The following is a 21,525-nucleotide window of genomic DNA, read 5'->3' as shown; positions in this document are numbered from 1 at the left end:
GCAAATTTTTGAGAATTTATTTTGCCTAGCTTGGAAAAGCCTGTAAGTTACCATATTGCCAACTCACAGAACATATAAGTAGAAAATAATTAAAAAAGGAAAAAATGTTCAGAACACTGGTAACTGGATTATTTGAAACCTTACGGCTTCAATAGAAGATAACTACAGAAATCTTATAGTTATCAATAAAGTCCTTGAAACTATTTTTCAAAAATTATTCTACTTTTCAAAAATTATTCTATGATCATAGTTCAAAATAAATTTGAATTTAAAAATAGCTTACTGTATGATTAACATTTTCTAATTTATTTTTCATACTTAAGGCAGTACCATTACATGAGACAAATGTCACAAAGCAAATGTTTTGTCATTCATAAAAAAAAAAACCAGATTAAATACAAATTGCTGCTCTTCCTATGTAAAACCAATTTCAGAGACCCTCCTTAAACATAAATATTCTTTGTACTAATTCCAGACTCCAGCAAGGAAGCTTGGTATTGTACTGCTCTTAGCTCTCAATCCCCTACTAGAAAACAATGGGCTAAAAGCTATCAAGGTTAACCTACTCAGATGACTACCAGATTAACAGCAGTAGAGGAACTTTTAAAGACAACTGGTATACAGCACTGAGGAACTGTAATTTACACAGATCCTGCTTTAGGAAAGGTAAAGTCAAGCCAAAGAAAATTTCTTAGGCAATCAAACACTAGGGGGCAGTAGCAAACTATGTGGAGATAGGATCTAAGTTTTAACTTAAAAGTTAGTATATCTTAAGGAGAGGTCACTTTTGAGGGTTTAAAATTGGTTACAAAAACAACTTTGACTTTCTACTCTTTTCCATTTTCTACAGCATGCTTGCTTTCTTTTGCATCTTTGATGTGTAAATACAGACAGGCTTTAAATGCGCTCATCTCCCATGTATGTGAAAATACACAAGTCTATTGCACGTGCACTCTTGAGGTAGATACTACACAGACAAGGGCTGATGTTTCACTTCCAAGTCTTTCTTGTGGGTAATGCTAAAAATAAGTTTTATTTCACTCAATTAACAATTGAAAATTCATTATAAATATGAGACAACCAAGCATTGCACATTCATGAGCACTATGTGACAAAAAAGTGATGGAACATATCCCTTAAGGAACAGTCTGGCAGGGGAAAATAAGATGTATGTTATGTCAGGAAATGCAAGAGAGGCAGAAAAAAGTATGTTGGCTACCTGAAAAAGAATACAGTAACTAAGTATACACCTGCAAAAACCTATTAGAAATAATTAAGGGCTAATCAAGAAAGGAAGAAAAAGAAAGTCCTTCAATCACTAATGAAGAACTGAAATAAATGTAGAAAAAAAGGTAAATGAATTATTTGTAGTCCTTTAGTTCATATCATTTTTGTTACAGTAAACAGCAGGTTGGGTTTTTCAATTCAAGTTCAAAGACTGAGATTCAACGGCCAGAGCAATAGTACAGTGGTTAAGGCGCCAGCCTGGTATTTGGTTGACTTGGGTTTGATCCTTGGCACCACATACTGTTCCAGAGCCGCACCAGGAGTGATCCCTAAACAGAGAGCCAGGGGCATATCCGGTTGTGGCCCCAAAACCAAAATAATGATTAAAGACTGAAATTCAGAAGCCTAAGACAAAGCAAATGTATCAAACTAAGTAACATTTTTCAACATTAATAGTTTTGAACCTTAAGCTTCATCTAAAGTCCTAAACTGACCAATAGGTTAATTCCCTTAATTATAAACAACTGTTAAAAGACTGCCTTTAATATGCCTATCTTTTCCATAAATCAATTTTTTAAAAAAAAAAAAAACTCCTCCTGTAGTAGTTGCATGCTAAACGCTAGGCCTGCTTCAAATCAGATGTTCACTGTTGTAGTAGCTCTGCAATTATAATTATAAAATTCAGTATTATAAGCTATACATCTCAATAAAATAACTAATCAAAAAAGAGTCAAAGATGATGTTCAAGTCATAAAGAACTTTTAAACTGCCAGTGAAATATAAATTGATACTAAGAACAAATTCAGGTCATCATTACATGCTGTCCTATCCTAAAAGGTCACTTTTCTAAACATTGTTTCAAAGTAGCACCAGGATTTTTGCACATGGTTCTTTAACCACTAGGCAACCTAAGAAACTTAGCTTTGAGAAGCTGTAGGGAGAACAAAGATACAGTTCAATTAATCTCTGGAACTGAATTACACCTTCAGTTACAAAGTCAGTTATGCACTACTTGCTTTAAAAAAAAAAGGTTCGATTAGATTAAGGATCATTCAGTCTTCACTATTTTGAAACTGGTAAGGCCTGCCACTGCTTTGTTAAAGCACGAATTACTTCGTATTTAACCTTTTGAATCACATTTAAACCCTTCTTGTGCTCATCACACAAAAGAGTTCGAATGAATCTCCCCCCTCCCACCCCGGACCCCAGCAAATCACTGTTTAGTCCCGTCCCCGTCCCCGTCCCCCCTCCACCCCCTCCCCCCCCCCCACACACAGTACTTATCACTCGTACTGTGTATTTCTTTCTCTCCCTGCTGGTTTAATTGGTGTCTGATCATGTGGGTTCTTCACCAAGAACTCCCAGGTACAGAACAAGTGACCTGAAACCATCTGGTGCTCAAACCACACCGAACCCTAAGTCTCAACAGTTCACCCTACCACCCTACACCCGTCAATTTCAATGACAAACTTACTCAAAACCTCCGTCTTTCCTTCCCCATTACCAGCTTGGGTGTCAATTAAGGAGCATTTAGATGCACACCGGGGGGTGAAAAACAAAACAAAAGAACTTCCCTCCCCCCCCCCCTCTTCAACACACACACAAATGAAATGCAAACCTGCCAGGGGCGAGTTTGGATCCATCCCGACTCAGTTCCCAGGTAAAACTAGAGGACTGGCCGGCGTGGGAGGGGAAAAGTTACAAAATAAAAAAACCCCAAGGGGTGTAGCATCTGCCATCTTTTTTTTTTTCTTTTTCATGTGCTTTGAATGTCACTCCATAAGAACTCAAAAATTACAGAGCCGGGAAGGAACGACCCTTTCCAACTTGGGACGCGCGGTGGGGGTGGGGGCGGGGGCGGGGGCGGGGTGGGGTGGGGTGGGGAGGGGGGCGGCGCGTCCCGCCGCGATGAGTTCTCGCCGGTGCCCAGCGCGTCGGGGTGGCCCATGTGGACGGCGCCCACGTGAGCGGCTCAGCACCGAAGCCACAGGAAGCCCTCCAACGTCACGTCGCCCGAGCCCTCGCACAGCCCCCGGCTTCGGCCGGGGTCCACCCCCCCCCCCCAACACCCCAGGAAGGGCCCTGGGCTCAGCAGCCGCCCAGCCCGGGGGTGGGGGCGGGGTGGGGGCCCCCCGCCAAGTTCCCCGATGCACCGCCCCGGCCCAGCCCCGGCGCGCTCTCCGGACGGGGTTTTCGGGAACAAAGCCCCGGCGGCCGCGCCACTTCCCGGCCCAACCCGTCTGCCTCCCCCCCTCCCGCCCTGCCCCGCCCGAGCGGAGGGCTCGGGGTGGGTGGGTGGGGGACCCCAGCGGACCCCGCGTGCACATACACACACGCACACCCCCGGCGGCCCGCCTCGCTTTTCGGTTGGTCGGGGGGCCCACGAGGCCCCCCGCGATAGCAGCACCGGCAGCGCCGTCCGTTAAGCACCCGGCGGCCAGAACAGCGGCGCCGGGGTTCCATCCTCGGACGGAGAGACCCGCACCCGGGCGCGGAGAAGGGAGGAACCGCCCCCTCCGCCCCCCGGGTCGGACTGCGGGGTGCCCCCCCACGCCTTGGCAGGGCAAATCGCACTCAGTTTCCCACCCACCCACCCACCCCGGGTCCCCGCGCGCAGGCCCCCCTAACCGCCACCGCCCGTCCAGCGGCCACTCCCCCACTCCCACCGCCGCCCGCGCCGCTTCCCCCGGCCGCGGCTGGAGGCAGAGTCGGGGGCCGGGTCCCGGCTGCACGCGGGAAGGAGGCTGAGCTCGGCCGCCAAGCCCGCCGCAGCCCGGCGCCGCCGACACGAGGGAGCGCGGCAGCCCCGCGCGCAGCCCACCGCGCGCCCGGCCCCCGCTCGCCGCCGCCTGCAGCAGCTGCGGCCACCCCAGCGCCGGGATCCCCGAGGGACCCAAGCCCAACTCCCCGGTTCTGGTCTCGCTTTCTAAACCCCCACCACCACCACCCGCCGCCGTCCCGGGACTCGCAGTCTCCGCCGCGCATGGGGCCGGTTCTGGGGGAGGGAATGTAAACAAATCGGGGTTTTATAGTTACCTCACACTCGAGTGCCGTGTGCATCTCCTCTCCGCTCGGTACCAAAGCCCGGCTGCACCAAATCGTGTATTCACCAACGCCGGCTGCGCCAACTGCGTCGCGGAGGCCCGCGTGCCCGACTCCCCGCTACGTTACTGGCGTACAGAGCCCACTCCTGCCCCTGCGCAGCCGCACCCCGTCCGCCTATGGGTGCTACGTTCTGGGCGTACACGCACTACCCAGCCATTCACTTCGAATAACGCCGCTAGCGTAGGGGAACTGCACCACCACGCGCGGAGTCCTCACGGACGGGCACTGCAAGAGGAAATACGAGTCTACGCAAAATGCGGAGCTCCGTGGCTCCGCGCTAGTTTTGTTCGGAGAAAGGCCGCCGCGGGGGAGTTGGGGCGGCTTCTAACGCATGCGTGAAGCGCCCATTACCACTCGCTGCCTCTCCCGGCTCTGCTCGTCGGTTGCTGCGGCCTTGGGCGGGCGGAGGAGTTCTGGAAGCTCTAAAACACAAACGCTTTCGCCAAAAGGTTTTAGATGGGCTGTTTAGATTAGGATGTTTATCTTTTTACAACTTAAACATCTACGTTAATCCACTCTTTGCAATAGAGTAACCTTTCAGTCGGCTAGGGCGAAAAAGGAACTTAGTTTACTCCCTGCAAAATGCGAGGTCCTTTGCAGTTCCTTCCCCCGACCGGCCCCCAGTGCGTTCTAAAACACTCTTCCTGTGGGCCTTTCTGATCTATAAAAGTTGAGTTCAGAGAGCCCTCAGAAGAATTCTCGGAGCTTTGGGCAACTTTCCAAGGTTTTCCACTTACTTTCTACTACCTAACTCATGGATTTCATTCACCTTAACAACCAAAAGACAAAAAAAACTCCAGCACCCGCAAAGCAAAATCATAGGCTCCATCCTACATCTGGCTCCTTGCACCATCTTTGCTCAACCATACCAGCCGGATCACCCATCCCCATTCCCTTCCCTTAAGCAGTTCACAGCCCACATTTTAAAGAAAGTGAATTCTAGACACCTTCTCTTTGCTCCATTACCCTGCTTCCTGGCATTTAATCCCTGTGGTGAGACTAATCTATATTCTACCTGGCATGTCTTTCTGTATCCAGCCAGTATCTGCTTAACAGAGTGAGTGCTGAAGAAGCCTTAGTTATGTCCAGAAGAATATATAAAATCATGAACAGTAATAGCGAACTTTACTAGGTAGGAGTCAGATACTTCTTAAGTGCTTTACATATATTTTCATTTCATACCCTTAACACAGTGAGATAAGTATCATCACACATTCCTACCCCAGGGTACTGAGGCACAGAGAAGTCGAGTATCTTACCTAAGACCACAGACTAGGGAGGAGAGTTGGAACCCAGACCCACTTAGCATAGTCCTGCTATCCAGCACATTTATCTTCATGAAGGGAAATTATTTCAGTTTTGCTTTTAGGCCTATTAAAGAACATCCCTAGACACTTAAAAAAAAGATCTGTTGACAGTCAGGACACTAAACTTCGCCTATTTTTCTTATTTGAAGAGTGAAATCATTGGTCACATTCCAGCCAGCTGATTATTAGGCAAAAGGAGAAGTCTTGAAGGAGAGATAAAGGAAATTAGTTGAATCCCAGCTTCAAGACCTGGATAACATTAACTGTGGAAAATAATAATCACGTTCCTTGGATTCATGAAAACAAAAGAACTGTTGTATTTTTTTCTAAAATCATCAGATTTCATAAAATCAGAACTAAAGTTCTTGGATTTCGTAAACACCAATATAATACATCCTTTGGATTCAAGCATGAAAAGAATTTAAATTATTTTGCTATTTTATGGCTCATTGTTATTTTATTAAACACATTAAAGTAAGTAAAGTAAAGGCCCTCCCGTTGATCGTCGATTTGCTCGAGCGGGCCCAGTAACGTCTCCATTGGAGACTTTGTTGTTACTGTGTCTGGCATATCGAATACTCTCGGTAGCTTGCCGGGCTCTCCGAGAGGGGCGGAGGAATCGAACTCGGGTCGGCCATGTTGGCCACTTGTAAGGCGAACGCCTTACCGCTGTGCTATCGCTCCAGCCCATTAATACCTTTTAAATATATTCAGTATCTTCTAAATATCAATATGATATACCATTCTCATTCCTTGCTTTTAGCTATATATTTACAATGTAAAACTAATGTGTACAGATACAGTAAATACTGAACCTCTACATTAGCTGGTCAACAGTGAAAGTTTAGTTGAGTTAAAGTTTTCCATGATGCCAACCCATGTCCCGACTCTTCCACTCAGGATTGTCCAGAAACCCATATTTCAAGAACCAAGGGGTTAATGCTAGGTTGCAAAAACTTTGTAAAAGTTACTCTGATAAAACTTATTAAAGACTTCCATTCCAGTTGATTTGTACCTATACATTACTTACTAAAATTGTTACATATTCCAAATTTACCTCTGCATCAAACTACAAATTCTATCTTGAAAATCAGCCTAAAAAATCTACCATGTCACCTAAAATTTCGATACACTCATTTATGTATGTGTATATTCATATATGATGAAGTATATGCACACTGACATGACAGTGCTTAGAGCAAAATTCCTAAGGAGAGTAAACTTCAAATCACTGTCACTGCTGCTGTCCTCCCCATGTTCATCGATTTGCTCGAGCGGCCCCAGTAACATTGTGAGACTTGTTACTGTGTTTGGCATATCGAGTACGTCACGGGGAGCTTGCCAGGCTTTGCCGTGCGGGCGAGATATTCTCGGTACCTCACAGAACTCTCTGAGAAGGGCGGAGAAATCGAACTCAGGTCAGCCATGTTGGCTGTGTGCAAGGCAAACCCACTGTGCTATAGCTCCAGCCCAAGCTTCAAATAAGCATATTAATTTACTTATTAGAAAATGAATCTCAGAAAAAGACTTGAAGGTTTATTTGTGTTAACCTGCTGAGTTAAATAATAGAGTCAAGGAAAAATATCACATTAAAAAAAAAGGGAACATAGTGGAATAAGAAATAGAACTTTGTAAAGGTCACACTTTTTTTTCCTTAGTGACTTCATTGACTCAGAAAGAAGTTCATCTCAACTACAAAATGATATCTGATTTGCAATAGGTAGGGGGAAAAGAGTGTATTGAATTATGAGTAGATGGTTCATACTTCATTCATTTGACTTATTCAATATTTACTTAAATTTTATTTTATATTCCTAAAACTTTAAGCTTGGCTAGCATAGCTATGTGGGATATGATATAATAAAACCAATGGTTGGAGATAGTACAGCATGATAGGATGCCAACCTTGCATGCGGCAGTCCCAGTGTAATTTATTTCAATACCTAGCTGGTATTTCAATATCTATCCCATATGGTTCCAAGCCCCTCCAGGTGTGATCCCTGAATGAAGAGCCAGATGTAAGCTCTGAGCCTAGCAGAGTATTGCCCCCAAACAAAACAACAATATTTTTTGGTCCTTCAAATTTAGAAAAGAACCAACTATGATAGAGAAAATTAGAACTCTATACCTCAATCTTTTATTGTGACTAAAGGAAGTTCAGGTTCTAAATCTGCTTTTCCCTATAGCAGAGAATTAAGCAGTTATCATCCATAATAAAGTTAAGAACATTAAATTAAATAAAGAACATGAGACCTTTCAGGTGCAGTGTTCCTTCCATGAGTCAAAATTCATTATTAGCAAAAAAAAAAAAATCGTAATTAGCTAAAGATAAAGAAACCTCCTAAATCTTGTGTTCACTTTAGATTATGACTTTCACAGAACCAAAAGAAAGTTTGGTTTAGACAAGGTATGCTAAGAGGCAAGTTCAGAAAATACTATATTGTATTGACAATTGTATTAGGAGGTACCAAGCACCAAAATTTGGAGGAAAAGAGGTGGGTAAAGAAGATCTCAAGATATGTTCTAAATCTAGACCTCTAAATTAATAGTTTTCCCATTTCAGGAGATTGGTTGTGTTTTACCCCGGACATTGAGGTTACCAGATTCAGACCTGGAGTCAGAGGAGTGTCAAAGGTACATCTCAACCCCACTGTCAGAGGCCTGCAGGACTTTCTGACCTCAGATATGTCGAGGCCATTGTCAAGATGAGAAGTAAAGTCTGTAGGGTTGTCTTCTTCTGGCCTTTTGGGAAATTATGGCTCTATCGTCCAAGAACCTGTCATTCCTAAAATTCAAATAAGCATCGTGGGAACTTATATAAAGTTCTCACAACTGCCCCGGTAACTCGTTCTAAAGAGCAGAACTAATATATTCCACAGAGCTCACCATGTTGAGGATGATTCCCATCAACACAGGGAGATGAACTCATCTCACCCTCGTAAGATAACTTTGACTGCTAAGCCTGTCGAGTGAGGTCACTCTGCCTTGACAGGTAATGTAATAAAACAAGTTTCAGGATCTTTGCAGACACAAAAATAGATTAGAACAGAGGCAGAGACAGAGACAGAGAAGAAAAGCCCCTGGCATATGGGCAAGCAGGGTGGTGAGGGGGAATGGAAGGTAACCTGGGGATAATGGTGCTGGGAAATGTACACTGGTAGAGGGATGGGTGTTGGAATACTGTGTAACTGAAATCTAACCATGAACAACTGTTTAAGCGTTTATCTCATATTGATTCAATAAAAAAATTAAAAATAGATTGGAGAAATGAAACTTACAATTTAAGCAACTCCCCACCCATAAATAAACAAAAAGTTAACTGCTATTTGTTTTTTCTAGAGGATGCTAACTTTAAACTCACCAGGTCTTTTCGTTTGAATTCATCACAATACAAACAAAAGGCTTATTTAGAGTTAAACATCCCTACTGAAAGAAAGATAATAATGGAGAAACTTGAAACTTCAGATTTGTCATGGCAGCTCCTTTCAAAAATGGGAAGAAGATCTAGTCTGGTGAAAGACAAACAGCCATTTGGAAGAATGGACTATAGCAAGGAGCTCTGAGGGAGAGCCAGGATAAGAGGCAGATCACACATTTGCACACTTGACAGTAGCAGAAAGGCTTCTTGCTTCAAACCTACTCTATTGGGCTTATGAATCTCGGGAACTCCACATTTAGAATTTATTCCTGGAAGCTTATCATTAAAGAGTCTCTAAGGGAAGTTATTATCACTTTATTATTTGACTATTAAGCATATATTTTCAAGATTTTACTGAAGAAGTTTTATTGTTGTTTTACTGTTGTTGTTGTGATTTTTTGTTTTCTTTTAGGACACACCTGGCATTGCTCAGGGGTAACCTCCTGGCTCTGCAGTCAGGAATCACTCTTGGCGGTGCCTGGGGGACCAGATGGGATGCTGGAGGTATAATCTGGGCTGGCTCTGTGTAAGGCAAGTGTTCTACCCACTGTACAATTTCCCCGGCCCCTGAAGAAGTTTTAAGCAGGGAGAAAAATAGGATTATATAGATCAGTAGTCTAAAAGTTTTCTGCACCCATAAACCAAAAGTTGGAAAACGCTGAGCTATATTCCTAGCGTAGTATCGGTACTAAAAATTAAAAAGAAAACAAGACATATTTTCAACTTATTCTTTCTTCTAGTCAGCCCATTCACTCACCTAATGATACTAAGCTAAAGAAAAAAAGCAAATCTGGTAAGTAGTCATTTGGGCCAACCACTAGGGAATAGATGCCAAACACACACTTTCAATATCTTGAAACTCCCAGAGGCACATCAGAAAGCAAACCTTCCAAATATTCACTCCTACTTCAAAGGAGTTAAAAAAAAAATAGTAAAAAAAGGTAACAGGGCCAGAGCTATAGTACAGCTGGTGATGCTTATATGCAGTGGACCCAAGTTTTGTCCCCAGAGTCCCATATGGTCCCCCAAGCACTGCCAAGAGTAATTCCTGAGTGCAGAGCCAGGAAGAACCCTTTAGCCTCACTTGGTATGGCAAAAACGAACATAAGAATAAAAAACAAACCAAAATAGTCGCAAATGTCTACAGAATAATGCCAATTAAACAAAAATTGTGGACACTTACACTTCAATTTCAGTAATGTCATCAGTGTAGCAATGAATAAGCAGTAAGTCACACTTAAATATTATTAAACTGCAGGTTCATTGATTTAGCTGGTTACAATTAATAAGCTCATTTAAAAAATTCGTTTAAAATGTTATCAATGTGAGATCAAATTTCAACTTTTGCCTAAGGCTTCCAACATAATTTTTAATGAGACCCATTTCACAACTGCCATTCATTAATCAAGGACATCTTTTAAAATCAAGACACTTTGGGTTATATTAACAAGTATAGCTTACCTAAATTTATTAAGCATTTGATTGCTAGTATGCAGCAAAATCCTAAATATTAGGGAGAACAATATATAAATTGTCAAAACAAGAGTAGCTTATAAGAATTTCTTAATTTATTCTTTAAATGATCCTAAGCAAAACTTGAAATATTAAAAATTGAAATATTAAAATAGAATAAGTCACTTTTGTATTCTTTATAGGATCTTAAAAAGCACCTTTTCTTTCCAGCTATATCTGCAAAGAAGCTTTACAAACTCCCTAATGTTTCGTGAAATTCAACTCTGCAGAGCTTAGTAGTTTGCAATGTAGTATGCTTGATTCTCTATCTCTTAGATGAGCTCACCCACAGTCTTCACCGATTTCATCACACTGAGTTTCATTCCAATTACAATGACAATTACTTTCTTTAAGCACTCATGCTTCAGTCTTTCTTCACACCCCAAACACCTGAAGGCATGTGGTTTAAAATGTGGCAGGTTCCATTTTAAATATTGTAACTTATTTTATTACTATGACAAATTTGGATATTATTATGTCCATTTCACATCTGAAGAGAACTGAGGTGGCAGGACACATCTTGTATGCAGCAGACCCTGGTTCATTCCCAACATCCTATATGGTACCCTGTCCCTTGCCAAGAGTGACCCCTGAGTGCAGAGCCAAGAGTAAGCCCTGAGCACTGCTGCCTGTGCCACCCCAGAAAAAAACAAATAAAAAACTGAAATTACCCTGCCTTTCATATAAAGACTGCAATTTTTGTGAGACTATTACTTTCTCTGAGAAAGTTGGTAATTAATGACCGCCAGGCATCACACTGTGACAGTGTCAATCCCTGGTGTTGCCCTTACTACAGTCCCTTCAACTTGGGTGTCTAAGACCTTGATATCAACGGGGAGATACAGGTGAATAGCCAGGTGTGTCTGAGCTAAAGTATGTACCCACTTGTGAACATTGTAACCAGAGATGCATTATATTGCATTGCAGCCAGTCATGCAAGCCTTCCCCTGGCTCCTCAGCCCAGAGCATGAACACAGCTAAATGAGTGCACCCCCTGACAAGCATTGTGCAAGCCCCACAACTAGAGTGTGCAACCCTGGCAAACAACACAACCAAGTGTTCAAACATCACAACTTATGTGGGAGCTCCATTCATTGCAACAGTAACAAAGGCAAGGGAATGGGGACAATAAGTTAAAAAAAAATCAGTAAGACCATAAACTGATGACTTTCCAGTCTGTAAACACGAAAGGTCAATGGAAACCTTATATGTATTTTTAAATGGAATAAAGAGCAGGATAAAAACCTATCAAGATACTTATAATGGGAACATTTGTTCTTTTTTGTTTTAACTTTCAGCTTGACTAGCTTGAATCAATTCCAAGGGAGATATTTATTCCACAGTCTCTTAAATTAGAATGTTAATTAGTCAATCTGGTTATATATTCAGTTGAAAGCTTTTCCTTCTTTATGGTGATTTGATGTGGTTGTTCAAGTACTCATTTATACCAGTAAAATTATAATAAAAACTAGGCAGATCAGGTATGTGATAATAACTTCCATCTTAGCCATGTACATTTGAGCTACTAATGTACCAATAAATAAAGAATTGGTCAGATGCAAGCACGTGTATCTCAGATGATTCAAAAAGAAATTCACTTGTGAGTTTAAGGCACTATTCACTTCCTAGACCTATATAATCTATATCATCACAAGTCAATTTTGGAAGTAGACTTCCAAGTAAAGATACATCTTCAAGCAAAAGTCTGTGTTCCTTTTATATGCAAAGTCACTCTGCTAAGTAGCTGAGAAATAAGAATGAACAAAATATGGTTCACACCCATATGTAGTTTACAGTTCCATTAGGGAGGTAATTAAAGAAGTCATTAGAGGAAAGAATGACAAGCGCTACATTAGAGATAGGTATGTGTTACAGTGACAGCAAAGACCAAAAAAGGCTTTCAAAAGAAGTGACATCCAATATCTGACTTGAGGGATAAAAAAGCCAGGTAAACAGCAGGAAGCAGATCAACACAAGCAGAGGAGTGAAATGACTAAAAGTTTGGTAGTAGGTTATGAGAATTGAAACACATTAATGGTGTGTTTTGGCACAGAGAATAAGGACAGGAGGCAGGATCAAGAACCAGTCAAGAGAGTCCTTATGTTGTATAAAAGTACCTAAATACCACCTAGAAAGCAATAAATTATTGAAGAATTTTAAGCAGGAAAGTGGCATAATCACCTGCTTTAGACAAGTTGACTTCATTTTAATCACAAGGGTCCCTAAAAATGGATGGGTTAGGAGACTGTGACTATGGAAAATAGCCAGAGATAAAGAGTGTTGCTGGAGAAAAAAAAAAAGCTGTAAACTATGGAATGTGGGTCTTTAGAAGCTAGGAAAGGAAGAAAATTGATTTCTCCAGGGTGTCCAGAGGGAAAACAGTTCTGTACACACTTTGGTTTTAGCTTAGTGAGAGTTGTATTAGGCCTCTAACAGAACTGTGAGATAAATTTGTATTACTTTAAGTTGTCAAGTTTATAGTTGGGAAACTGTGATAGCAATAATCACCAGAGAAGTAATTGTGTATAAATAGTGCATAAAGAAAACGTGTTGGATTTAAGAAGTGTCAGGGAGATTGTTTCAAATTGAAACTCTATCCCTATTACTTATTAGCTGTGGTCTTAAAATGCCTTTCTAAACCTGATCATTCAGCTTCCTTTTCAGTGAAAATGGATCACATTTTGCAGTTCTGTTTGTGCGAGCTTCACTTTTTAGAAAGGTAACACATTAACGCTAACTCTAACATTCAGATTTTTGCAGGGAAATCTTTACCTGATTCTGCTTTAAGTCAAGTTAAAAATACATGGTAGAATATGAATGAATATTGACATTATGCTCAGTGAAGATGGTAAACACACAAATACAAGTAGCTCATCATTCCAATAATAGAAGATAACCTAGACTATGTAAATTTATAGAGACAGGAATTTGCAAGAAAGAATTACCAGGAGGTGGGGCTACAGCAATAATACAGCTACCAGGGCACTTGCCTTGCACATGGCCGACCAGGGTACAATCCCTAGTATTTATATCATATGGTCACCCAAGCCCGCCAAAATTGACTCCTGAGCGCAGAGTCAGGAGTAAGCCCTAAGCACTGCCATATGTGGCCCCGAAACAACAAAAGCAAAAATTATCAGGAGGGTAAGGGGTTGAGGGCGGGGGGTCATGGAGTAGGCAAATTGGGAATTAGTGTTTAATGACTACAGACTTTCTATTTGAGGCAAAGAAAAACTTTTAAAACTAAATAAATATGATGGTGGCTCAATATTGTTGATGTATTTAATGACACTGAATTGGAAACCTAAAAATGCTTAAATGGTACACTTTCTAAATAAAAAAGACACTATGATAAAATTCACTTTGTTTTGTTATAAATCTTACAAATAGAAGAAAACAGTTACAAAATTATGTAACCCACTTAATTAGAGATAGCAGTTAAAGTCCTTGATCTGAAATCACTAGGTTATTGATCATATGTGTGTACATGTATATGTGTGTGAGAGAGAGAAAGAAAGAAAGAAAGAAAGAAAGAAAGAAAGAAAGAAAAAAGAAAGAAAGAAAGAAGAGAAAGAGAAATAGAGAAAGAATATACTTGATAAATTCTCAAATTCTGTAGCCAGGAATGTAGCTCAGTGATAGAGCAGTTGCCTTCCATCTGTAAGGTTAATGGAAGAAAGAATGAAGGATGGAAGGTAGGAAGGAAGGAAGAAAGGAAGAAAGAAAGGAAGGAAACAGGTTTTAACAATCTAATGGTCAAATTGTTATTGCCAATAAAATGTTTTTCTACTACTATAAAGAAGCAATGTCTGGGGGCTGGAGCAATAGAATAGCGGGTAGGGTATTTGCCTTGCACGTGGCCGACCCAGGTTCGATTGCCAGCATCTCATATGGTCCCCTGGGCACCGCCAGGAGTAATTCCTGAGTGCATGAACCAGGAGTAACTCCTGTGCATCGCAGGGTGTGACCCAAAAAGCAAAAAGAAAAAAAAAATAGAAACAATGTCTGAATTATTGGAACACTTCCAGTTTTACAAATGTCTATGACTAAATCCCTTCCATTCATATTAAAGGTGCAGGTAAACTAAGACTTCTATACCAGAAGTACCAAAACAATATTCCTTTATAACTTCCGTGTCTGTGAGTAGAGCAGAGAGACCCAGAATATGACTTCCTATGAAAGCTATGTCATTTCTGGGGATAGAAAAAGTTTATAACAATATAAATATCAATATACTGAAATGTACAGGTGCATGTGTAACTATTACTCTTTACTTGAACTCTCAAGAATCTATAGAAAATAAAGTGGTTACCTTTGAGTACAATTTTAGCATGAGACTCTTCCAGTATATTTCCCAGATCTTTACAATTTTCTGTTAGGACATATGATTTATTAGCAATGTCATAGTTATAATTGGGTGTATCCTGGTCCTTCTGGTTGATATTGATTGCAAAATAACTAAGCCCTTCAGTAGAGATAACATGGTTTCTTTCCTGAGCATTTTAATTAATTTGGAGTCACACAAATGGGGAAATATTTGCAGCATTAAAGAATAATGTTATGAGTCACACATACTGTTTTCTATGCCCTAACATTCATTTTAAAATTATATAGATAGAAAGTTAGAAATGGAAATAAGGTAACAGAATGATCAAAATTTACAGTTTGCTTTACACTATGAAACCCCTAGAGAATGAGTCATTCATCAGAAGACTAAATCAAAGACTGATAAAAGAAAATTGTTGCCCAAAGTTATGTACTAAGTCTAGTATGCCATTTTGTCTATCAGCACGTGTAACTGTAATGGAGGTTGAGAGACAAGGTCTGAAAATCTAGAATTCTGGAAATGTATTAAACAGTAGTCCATAGGGCTAAGTGTGCCTTTGTCAGAACAGGTAATATTTTTGGGTGGGTGGGCGAGTTTTATGGGCCACACCTGGCTATGCTCAGGGCTTACTCCTGGCTTTAAGCTCAAGGATCACTTCTGGAAGCCTTGAGGGTCTCTTTAGGATACTGGGATAGAACACAGATCAGTCCTGTGCAAAGAAAATGCTCTGTCTGCTGTACTATCTCTTCAGCCCACAGGACAGATAATATTCGTGTTTCTAAAATTTCTAGATCGAATCGAAAGTAGAAAGCTGTAATGATTGCTTAGAATATAATCTCTTTGCAATTATGTTCCAAATCTGCATTGTGTCAAAGAATTTCTTGAAATACTTCAGTTCTTCTCTCTAGAAGCTATGCAAAGAATAAAATTAATAAATGGTTTTCTTTTTGTTGTTATTATTCTGTTTACTTTTTGGTAGAGCTTGGTAGTGTTCAGGACTAATTCCTGGCTCTGTGCTCAGAAATCACTCCTGGTGGAACATATGGGGTGACAGGGATCGAATCGAGGTCAGCAGTGTGCAAAGTAAGCACCCTACCCACTGCACTACCACTCCAGCCCTACTAAAAGGTTCTTTAAAATAATAAATGAATAATCATCATCGTAAAAATCAGTTATGGTTTTTACTATAAGTAGGCAGTGTTTTTCCACCAGTCTTATATTAATATTGATAGTCAAGATCACGATCACGATCATGACCATCCTGTTATTTGTCGATTGCCTTGAGCAGGCCCCAGTAACGTCTCCTTTGTCATAGCCCTGAGATTTTTTAAAAAGTGCCAAATTCAAGGCTCTTTCAGAGTTAGGAGAATGAGACCCATCATTGTTACTGGTATTTGGCGTATTGGGTACGCCATGGGGAGTTTGCCAGACTCTGCCGTGTGGGCAGGTTACATTCGGTAGCCTGCTGGTTTGTCCAAAGTAGGAATGAGATAATAAGATGTCACAATAAGATGTCGCGCGGCCGCATTTGCCGGAGAGTGGTCTCAGAGTCTCCTGCCCCTGCGCATGGCTGTCCTCGCTGGGGCCCCTTGGAGGGGAGCGGATTGAGTTTTCCTCCCCGCCCCAACCAGGGCTCCGGCAGCCGAAGACCTGCAGAACCAGCCACCACCATGCTGAGACCACTCTCCGCACACATGAAGGTACCGGCAGAGGAACAAAGGCACGCGGGTCCCGGGGCTGAGATCTCCAAGCCTACTCTGAACAGGGCTGAGCATCCTCCACCCAGATCCTCCAAATTCCAGTAGGTGGGGGTCACACCCACCAACTGGCCCCCTGGCGCCGTGTAATCCTATCAACGGCCAAGATTCAGGGACTATAAAACCCAGCTCCTGGAAGAGAACAGCGCAGAGTCTCCTGCCCCGGCGTCTGGCTGTCCTCGTCGGGGCCCCTTGGAGGGAACCGGGTTGAGTTTTCCTCCCCGCCCCAACCAGGGCTACGGCAACCAAAGAGCTCCAGATAGTCAAGAAAGAAATACTAAATCTACAACTAAAAAAATCTAAAATGTAATCCTAACTTTTACATGCTTGTAATTACAAAAGGGGAAAACGTTCATTAGTTGACAACAGGTTCTTTAGTCAATGTATTGAAATCTACTCAGATTTTAGTAAGATATTATGAAGAATCCCCAAACTATGAGAAGATTCCTTGAGTTAAAAGGGAGTCATATTTTATACCTATATTTTTCACTGGCAGCAGGATCAGGTACATAGTTTATAGGGCCTGTAGAAAATGAAAAAGTGAACCCTTTACTCAAAAGTACTAAAAAATTTCAAGACAACAATTGGCTAACAATAAACCAATTACAAGATCTATTGAGTTATGTGGTCTATGTGACTGTACAGGTTATATGTCCATGAAGCCAGTCCTGACTGACAATCAATACTTCAGTAAATCATTTATGAAAAACAAAACATTCTTTCTGAAGACACACAAAAAATTATCCATAAAATGTGAATATTAATCAAAATTTTAATATAATTTATTAAGTAGATTTTTAAAAGAATATAAATTTTTGTCTGTTTTTTGTGTGAGGCAAAGGGATGGATTACATAATATTTTGTTTTGAACTATAAGATGAAATCACTATGACTAGCTGCAGTTACTTTACAAGATGTTCCATTCGTTCCAATAACTGGGAGAAGAGATGAATGTTCAAGGACTGATCTAAATGTAGAAGCACAGTGTTATTTAATAGTAATATTCTATGAAGCATGAACAAAGTTTCTGTCGTGTTACATGACTGAATCAACCCTCACAACAGAAAGAAACAAGGATGAACAGACCGAAGAGTGGGACTCTCTCAGTGTTTCCTTAGTAAACAACCATTATGCATTCTGCCTTCACTTCCTTTCTTTCCTAACCAAGATTCTTAATAAGACATTTACTCAAAATATACTCACTTTCTAAAGTTATATATCAACTAACCAGGTCATCAAAATTACCACCCATGACAATGGTCATTTATGGTAGTATTTGATTTTATTTTTCTGAACCTTTGGAGGCAACCAATCATTTTCTCTCCTTCAAAATCTTAGGGCATCTGAATGAGCTTGGTGGCTAGTAAGACATTCCAAGGAGACACACCTTTGAAAGTAACCAAAGGTATGTTTTTCCTCCACTGACTGCTCCACTAAGTCAGGTACCTGCCTAGCTGTGCCATCTCCAGACTTGCTTCCTTTTAGATAAGAATCCACTTCCTCTTCTGCTTGCTTTTGGTTTCCTATTAGCCACCCCAGGAATTTCTATTTTCTTCAACTGTTTTTTGTTCTCTATAGTTCCAAACATGTAAGCAATTTCTTCTAGGCCCTCATGCATGTCATTCCACATCAGTGTTTGTAAAGGGGTGTTTTAAGCACCATTTGTATCAGCGTTCATCTCTAAGAGTTCCTATTAGAAGTAAAATTTCAGGGGCTGAAGTGATAGCACAGCAGGTAGGGCGTTTGCCTTGCACGCAGCCAACATGGCCTACACAGGTTCGAGTCCCAGGATCCCATATGGTCCCCTGAGCACCGCCAGGAGTGATTCCTGACTGCATGAGCCAGGAGTAACCCCTGAGCATCACCGGGTGTGACCCAAAAAGCAAAAAAAAAAAAAAAAGTAAAATTTCAGGGATATGAAGAATAAGTACAGTGAGTAGAGCACTTGCCTTGCACACAGCCAAATTCGGTTTGATCCCTTGGCTCTTTCTGTTTCCTGGAAGGCCCTCCAGGAGTGCCCCCTGAGCAGAGTCAGGAGTAAGCTTTAAGCACTGCTAGATATGGCTCCCAAATCAAATCCAGCCCAACCAAAACAAATTAAAATTTCCACCCTTCACCCTACTAAACCAGGATCTTTGCTGGCTGTTTGTTTATTTAGGGGCTACACCCAGGTGTGCTCAGGGATTATCCCCGGCTCTGCACTCAGGGATCACTCCATGTGGGTTTAGGAAATCATGCTGGGAATCCAGCCCAGTTGGTGACTTTAAAACAAATGCCCATCTGCACTGTACTATCTCTTCAGACCCATGTATCTTATGGATAAAGACCAAAAAACTCAACATATAAAATAATTTCCCAGTTAATTTTTATTTTAAGGGATCAGGATTGATGATTACATTTCTACATAACGCCCTAGGATTTGGTAATTCTGTATCTTCACTCACTATCTTTTAAATCGATGACACCTCTCTATATTCAGACATGAATATTCCATTTAATATTTTACAGGCAACTCTTAGAATTTAATATATTACAAACTGGAACATAGTCTTCTGATCCTACCATTCTTCCTCTTGTTGCTTCAAATTCTCACCATAGTTCTACTGTATTCCCTGAAGAATAAAAAGGGCAACTGTTTCCTCTCTCAATTCGCTCTTTCCTTAAAACTTTTGGCTACTTTGACTTCTCACAACACACATCATTTTCCTGATTAAAGTTATTATAAAATGCTTGGAACTTACTACCTTCTATTTAATCTATTCTCAACAGTAAATATGGAGACAGTACAAATATAACTGGATGACTCCAATACATAAACTTTTCAAGACTCTCTAACTCTGGAATTAAAACAAATTCCAGACAAACTATAGCCTGTGTAATCTGCTCCCAAATTATCTCTGCACATTTATCTCTCATCACTTCATTCTACAACTATACTGTCTACTTGTAGCTACTGAGCACTGGAAACCTAACTAGACCAAATAAAAATGTGCTATTAAGGTAATTCACATATTATATATCTAAAATATAGTACAAAAATATTGTGTTGATAGCACTGTAGCACTGTCTTTCCATTGTTTATCAATTTGCTTGAGCAGGCCCAGTAGCATCTCCATTGTGAGACTTGTTGTTACTGTGTTTGGGATATCGAATACGTCATGGGTAGGGGCTGGAGCGATAGCACAGAGGGTAGGGTGTTTGCTTTGCACGTGGCCAACCCGGGTTCGATTCCCAGCATTCCATATGGTCCTCTGAGCACTGCCAGGAGTAATTCCTGAGTGAAGATCCAGGAGTAACCCCTGTGCATCACCGGGTGTGACCCCAAAAAGCCACAAAAAGAAATATGTCATGGGTAGCTTGCCAGGCTTTGCCATGCGGGTGAAATACTCTTGATAGCTTGCCAGGCTCTCAGAGAGGGGCAGAGGAATCAAACCCAGGTCGGCCACATGCAAGGCAAATGCCCTTTGCACTGTGCTATCGCTCCGTCCCATTGTGTTAATAACTTTTCATATTGATTACAGGCCAAGAAGTCATGATTTTAAATATTTTTGAGTGGGCCCAAGAGAGCGTACAAAAGTGGCTGACCCAGGGACTGGAGTAATAGCACAGTGGGTAGAGGGTTTACCTTGCACATGGCTGACCCAAGTTTGATTCCCAGCATCCCATATGGTCCTCCGAGTATGGCCAGGAGTAATTCCTGAGCCAGGAGTAACCCCTGCGCATTGCTGGGTGTGACCCAAAAAGAAAAAAAAAGTGGCTGACTCAAGTTCAATTCCCAGTATCCCATTTTGGCTCTGAGCATTGCCAAAAGGGATCCCTAACCACAGAGCCAGGAGTAAACTCTAAGAACAGTTAGGTGCAGCCCCAAACAAAATGAATAAATAAACATTAAATATCACTTCATTCTCTATGTCTTTTAAATAGAACTATTACAATTTTAATTATATAGGTGGTTCCTATGCTACATCTATTCAACAATGCTTCTAAGAGAAAATAGTACCTTCTTCTTCTATTGGAATTCTATAATTTGGTCATAGTGAAAATTTGTTATGGCCTCAATTTGTTATGTTTTTGGTTTTTTGTGGTTTTTTGCTTGTTTGTTTTGCATAAAGTGTCACCTCTCCTCAGCACCTCTTATTCTGATTTCTTCATACTGCTCTAGGGGTCTCAGTTTTGACAGCAGGATAAAGTGCTCCTCTTCTTTGCCTTCCCAAATCAATTCTGAACTGGCTGTACCTCCTATGTGCTTACACATAGAACAAACTACTTGTAATGTACTACACTTGTGGTTTAATTACCTACCCCAACCTATGTTTCCTGTACTCACCTAATGCTTGATAGTGAGACTTAGTTGTTTAATGTAGTGTTCTCATCAGTAGATGTCACACTTCTTGTTTCAGAATAATCCTGGAGTAAACATTAGTAGAAAAATTGCTGGAAATGACTCCTCTGGCCTCCAAACATGATATATGGTTTATATATGTAGAATGAATAATGGGTTAATTTTGTCTCTTCATCCTTAATCTGTCTGCACTCTATCAAATAAAATGCCCCCAATCCTCTTTTGTTTCTTTTGTTTCATGTTAAAATTGAAAACATATCAGTTTAGTCAAATAGGGAGATAGAGAATAAAATAAACACAACTTGTTTTCCAAACAGCTTTACTGTTAGAAGATATTCCCTGGGAGAAATTTAACTATTCATTGGAAAAATATTTTTTTGCTATTTTTGAACAAGACTTTGTAAGAATTTAAATGAAACCTGAAATCAAGTCATTTTTTTTCTATAATTCTTCATAGCTAGTACCCACAGTGAAATTTAAAATATATAAACGAAATTCTGGCACACTCAACATTATAATTAATGTTTACC

The 21,525-nt window shown here is 40.9% G+C and overlaps 1 protein-coding gene across 4 annotated transcripts in view; it reads right to left on the bottom strand.

Annotated features, from left to right (window-relative positions):
- SLC39A10 (solute carrier family 39 member 10) overlaps positions 1–21,525 on the bottom strand; it is a 162,094-nt gene that overhangs the window by 51,471 nt on the left and 89,098 nt on the right. Inside the window, exon 1 of one of the 4 annotated variants that reach the window (XM_056111951.1) lies at positions 4,264–4,486. The exons of 2 other annotated variants lie outside the window; for them this stretch is intronic. Coding sequence is in view for 1 of the 2 variants with exons in the window: in XM_056111950.1 (XP_055967925.1) it covers positions 2,846–2,870 (25 nt within the window). In the remaining variant the exon portion in view is untranslated. Of the gene's footprint in view, positions 1–2,845; positions 2,970–4,263; positions 4,487–21,525 lie in introns of those variants that run through there. One more of the 4 variants, XM_056111950.1, reaches the window with a different exon arrangement.

The sequence above is a fragment of the Sorex fumeus genome, unplaced genomic scaffold (assembly GCF_029834395.1).
Source record: "Sorex fumeus unplaced genomic scaffold, SorFum_2.1 ptg000014l, whole genome shotgun sequence".
NCBI lineage: Eukaryota > Metazoa > Chordata > Mammalia > Eulipotyphla > Soricidae > Sorex > Sorex fumeus.
This window is presented reverse-complemented; position numbering and strand designations above follow the sequence as displayed.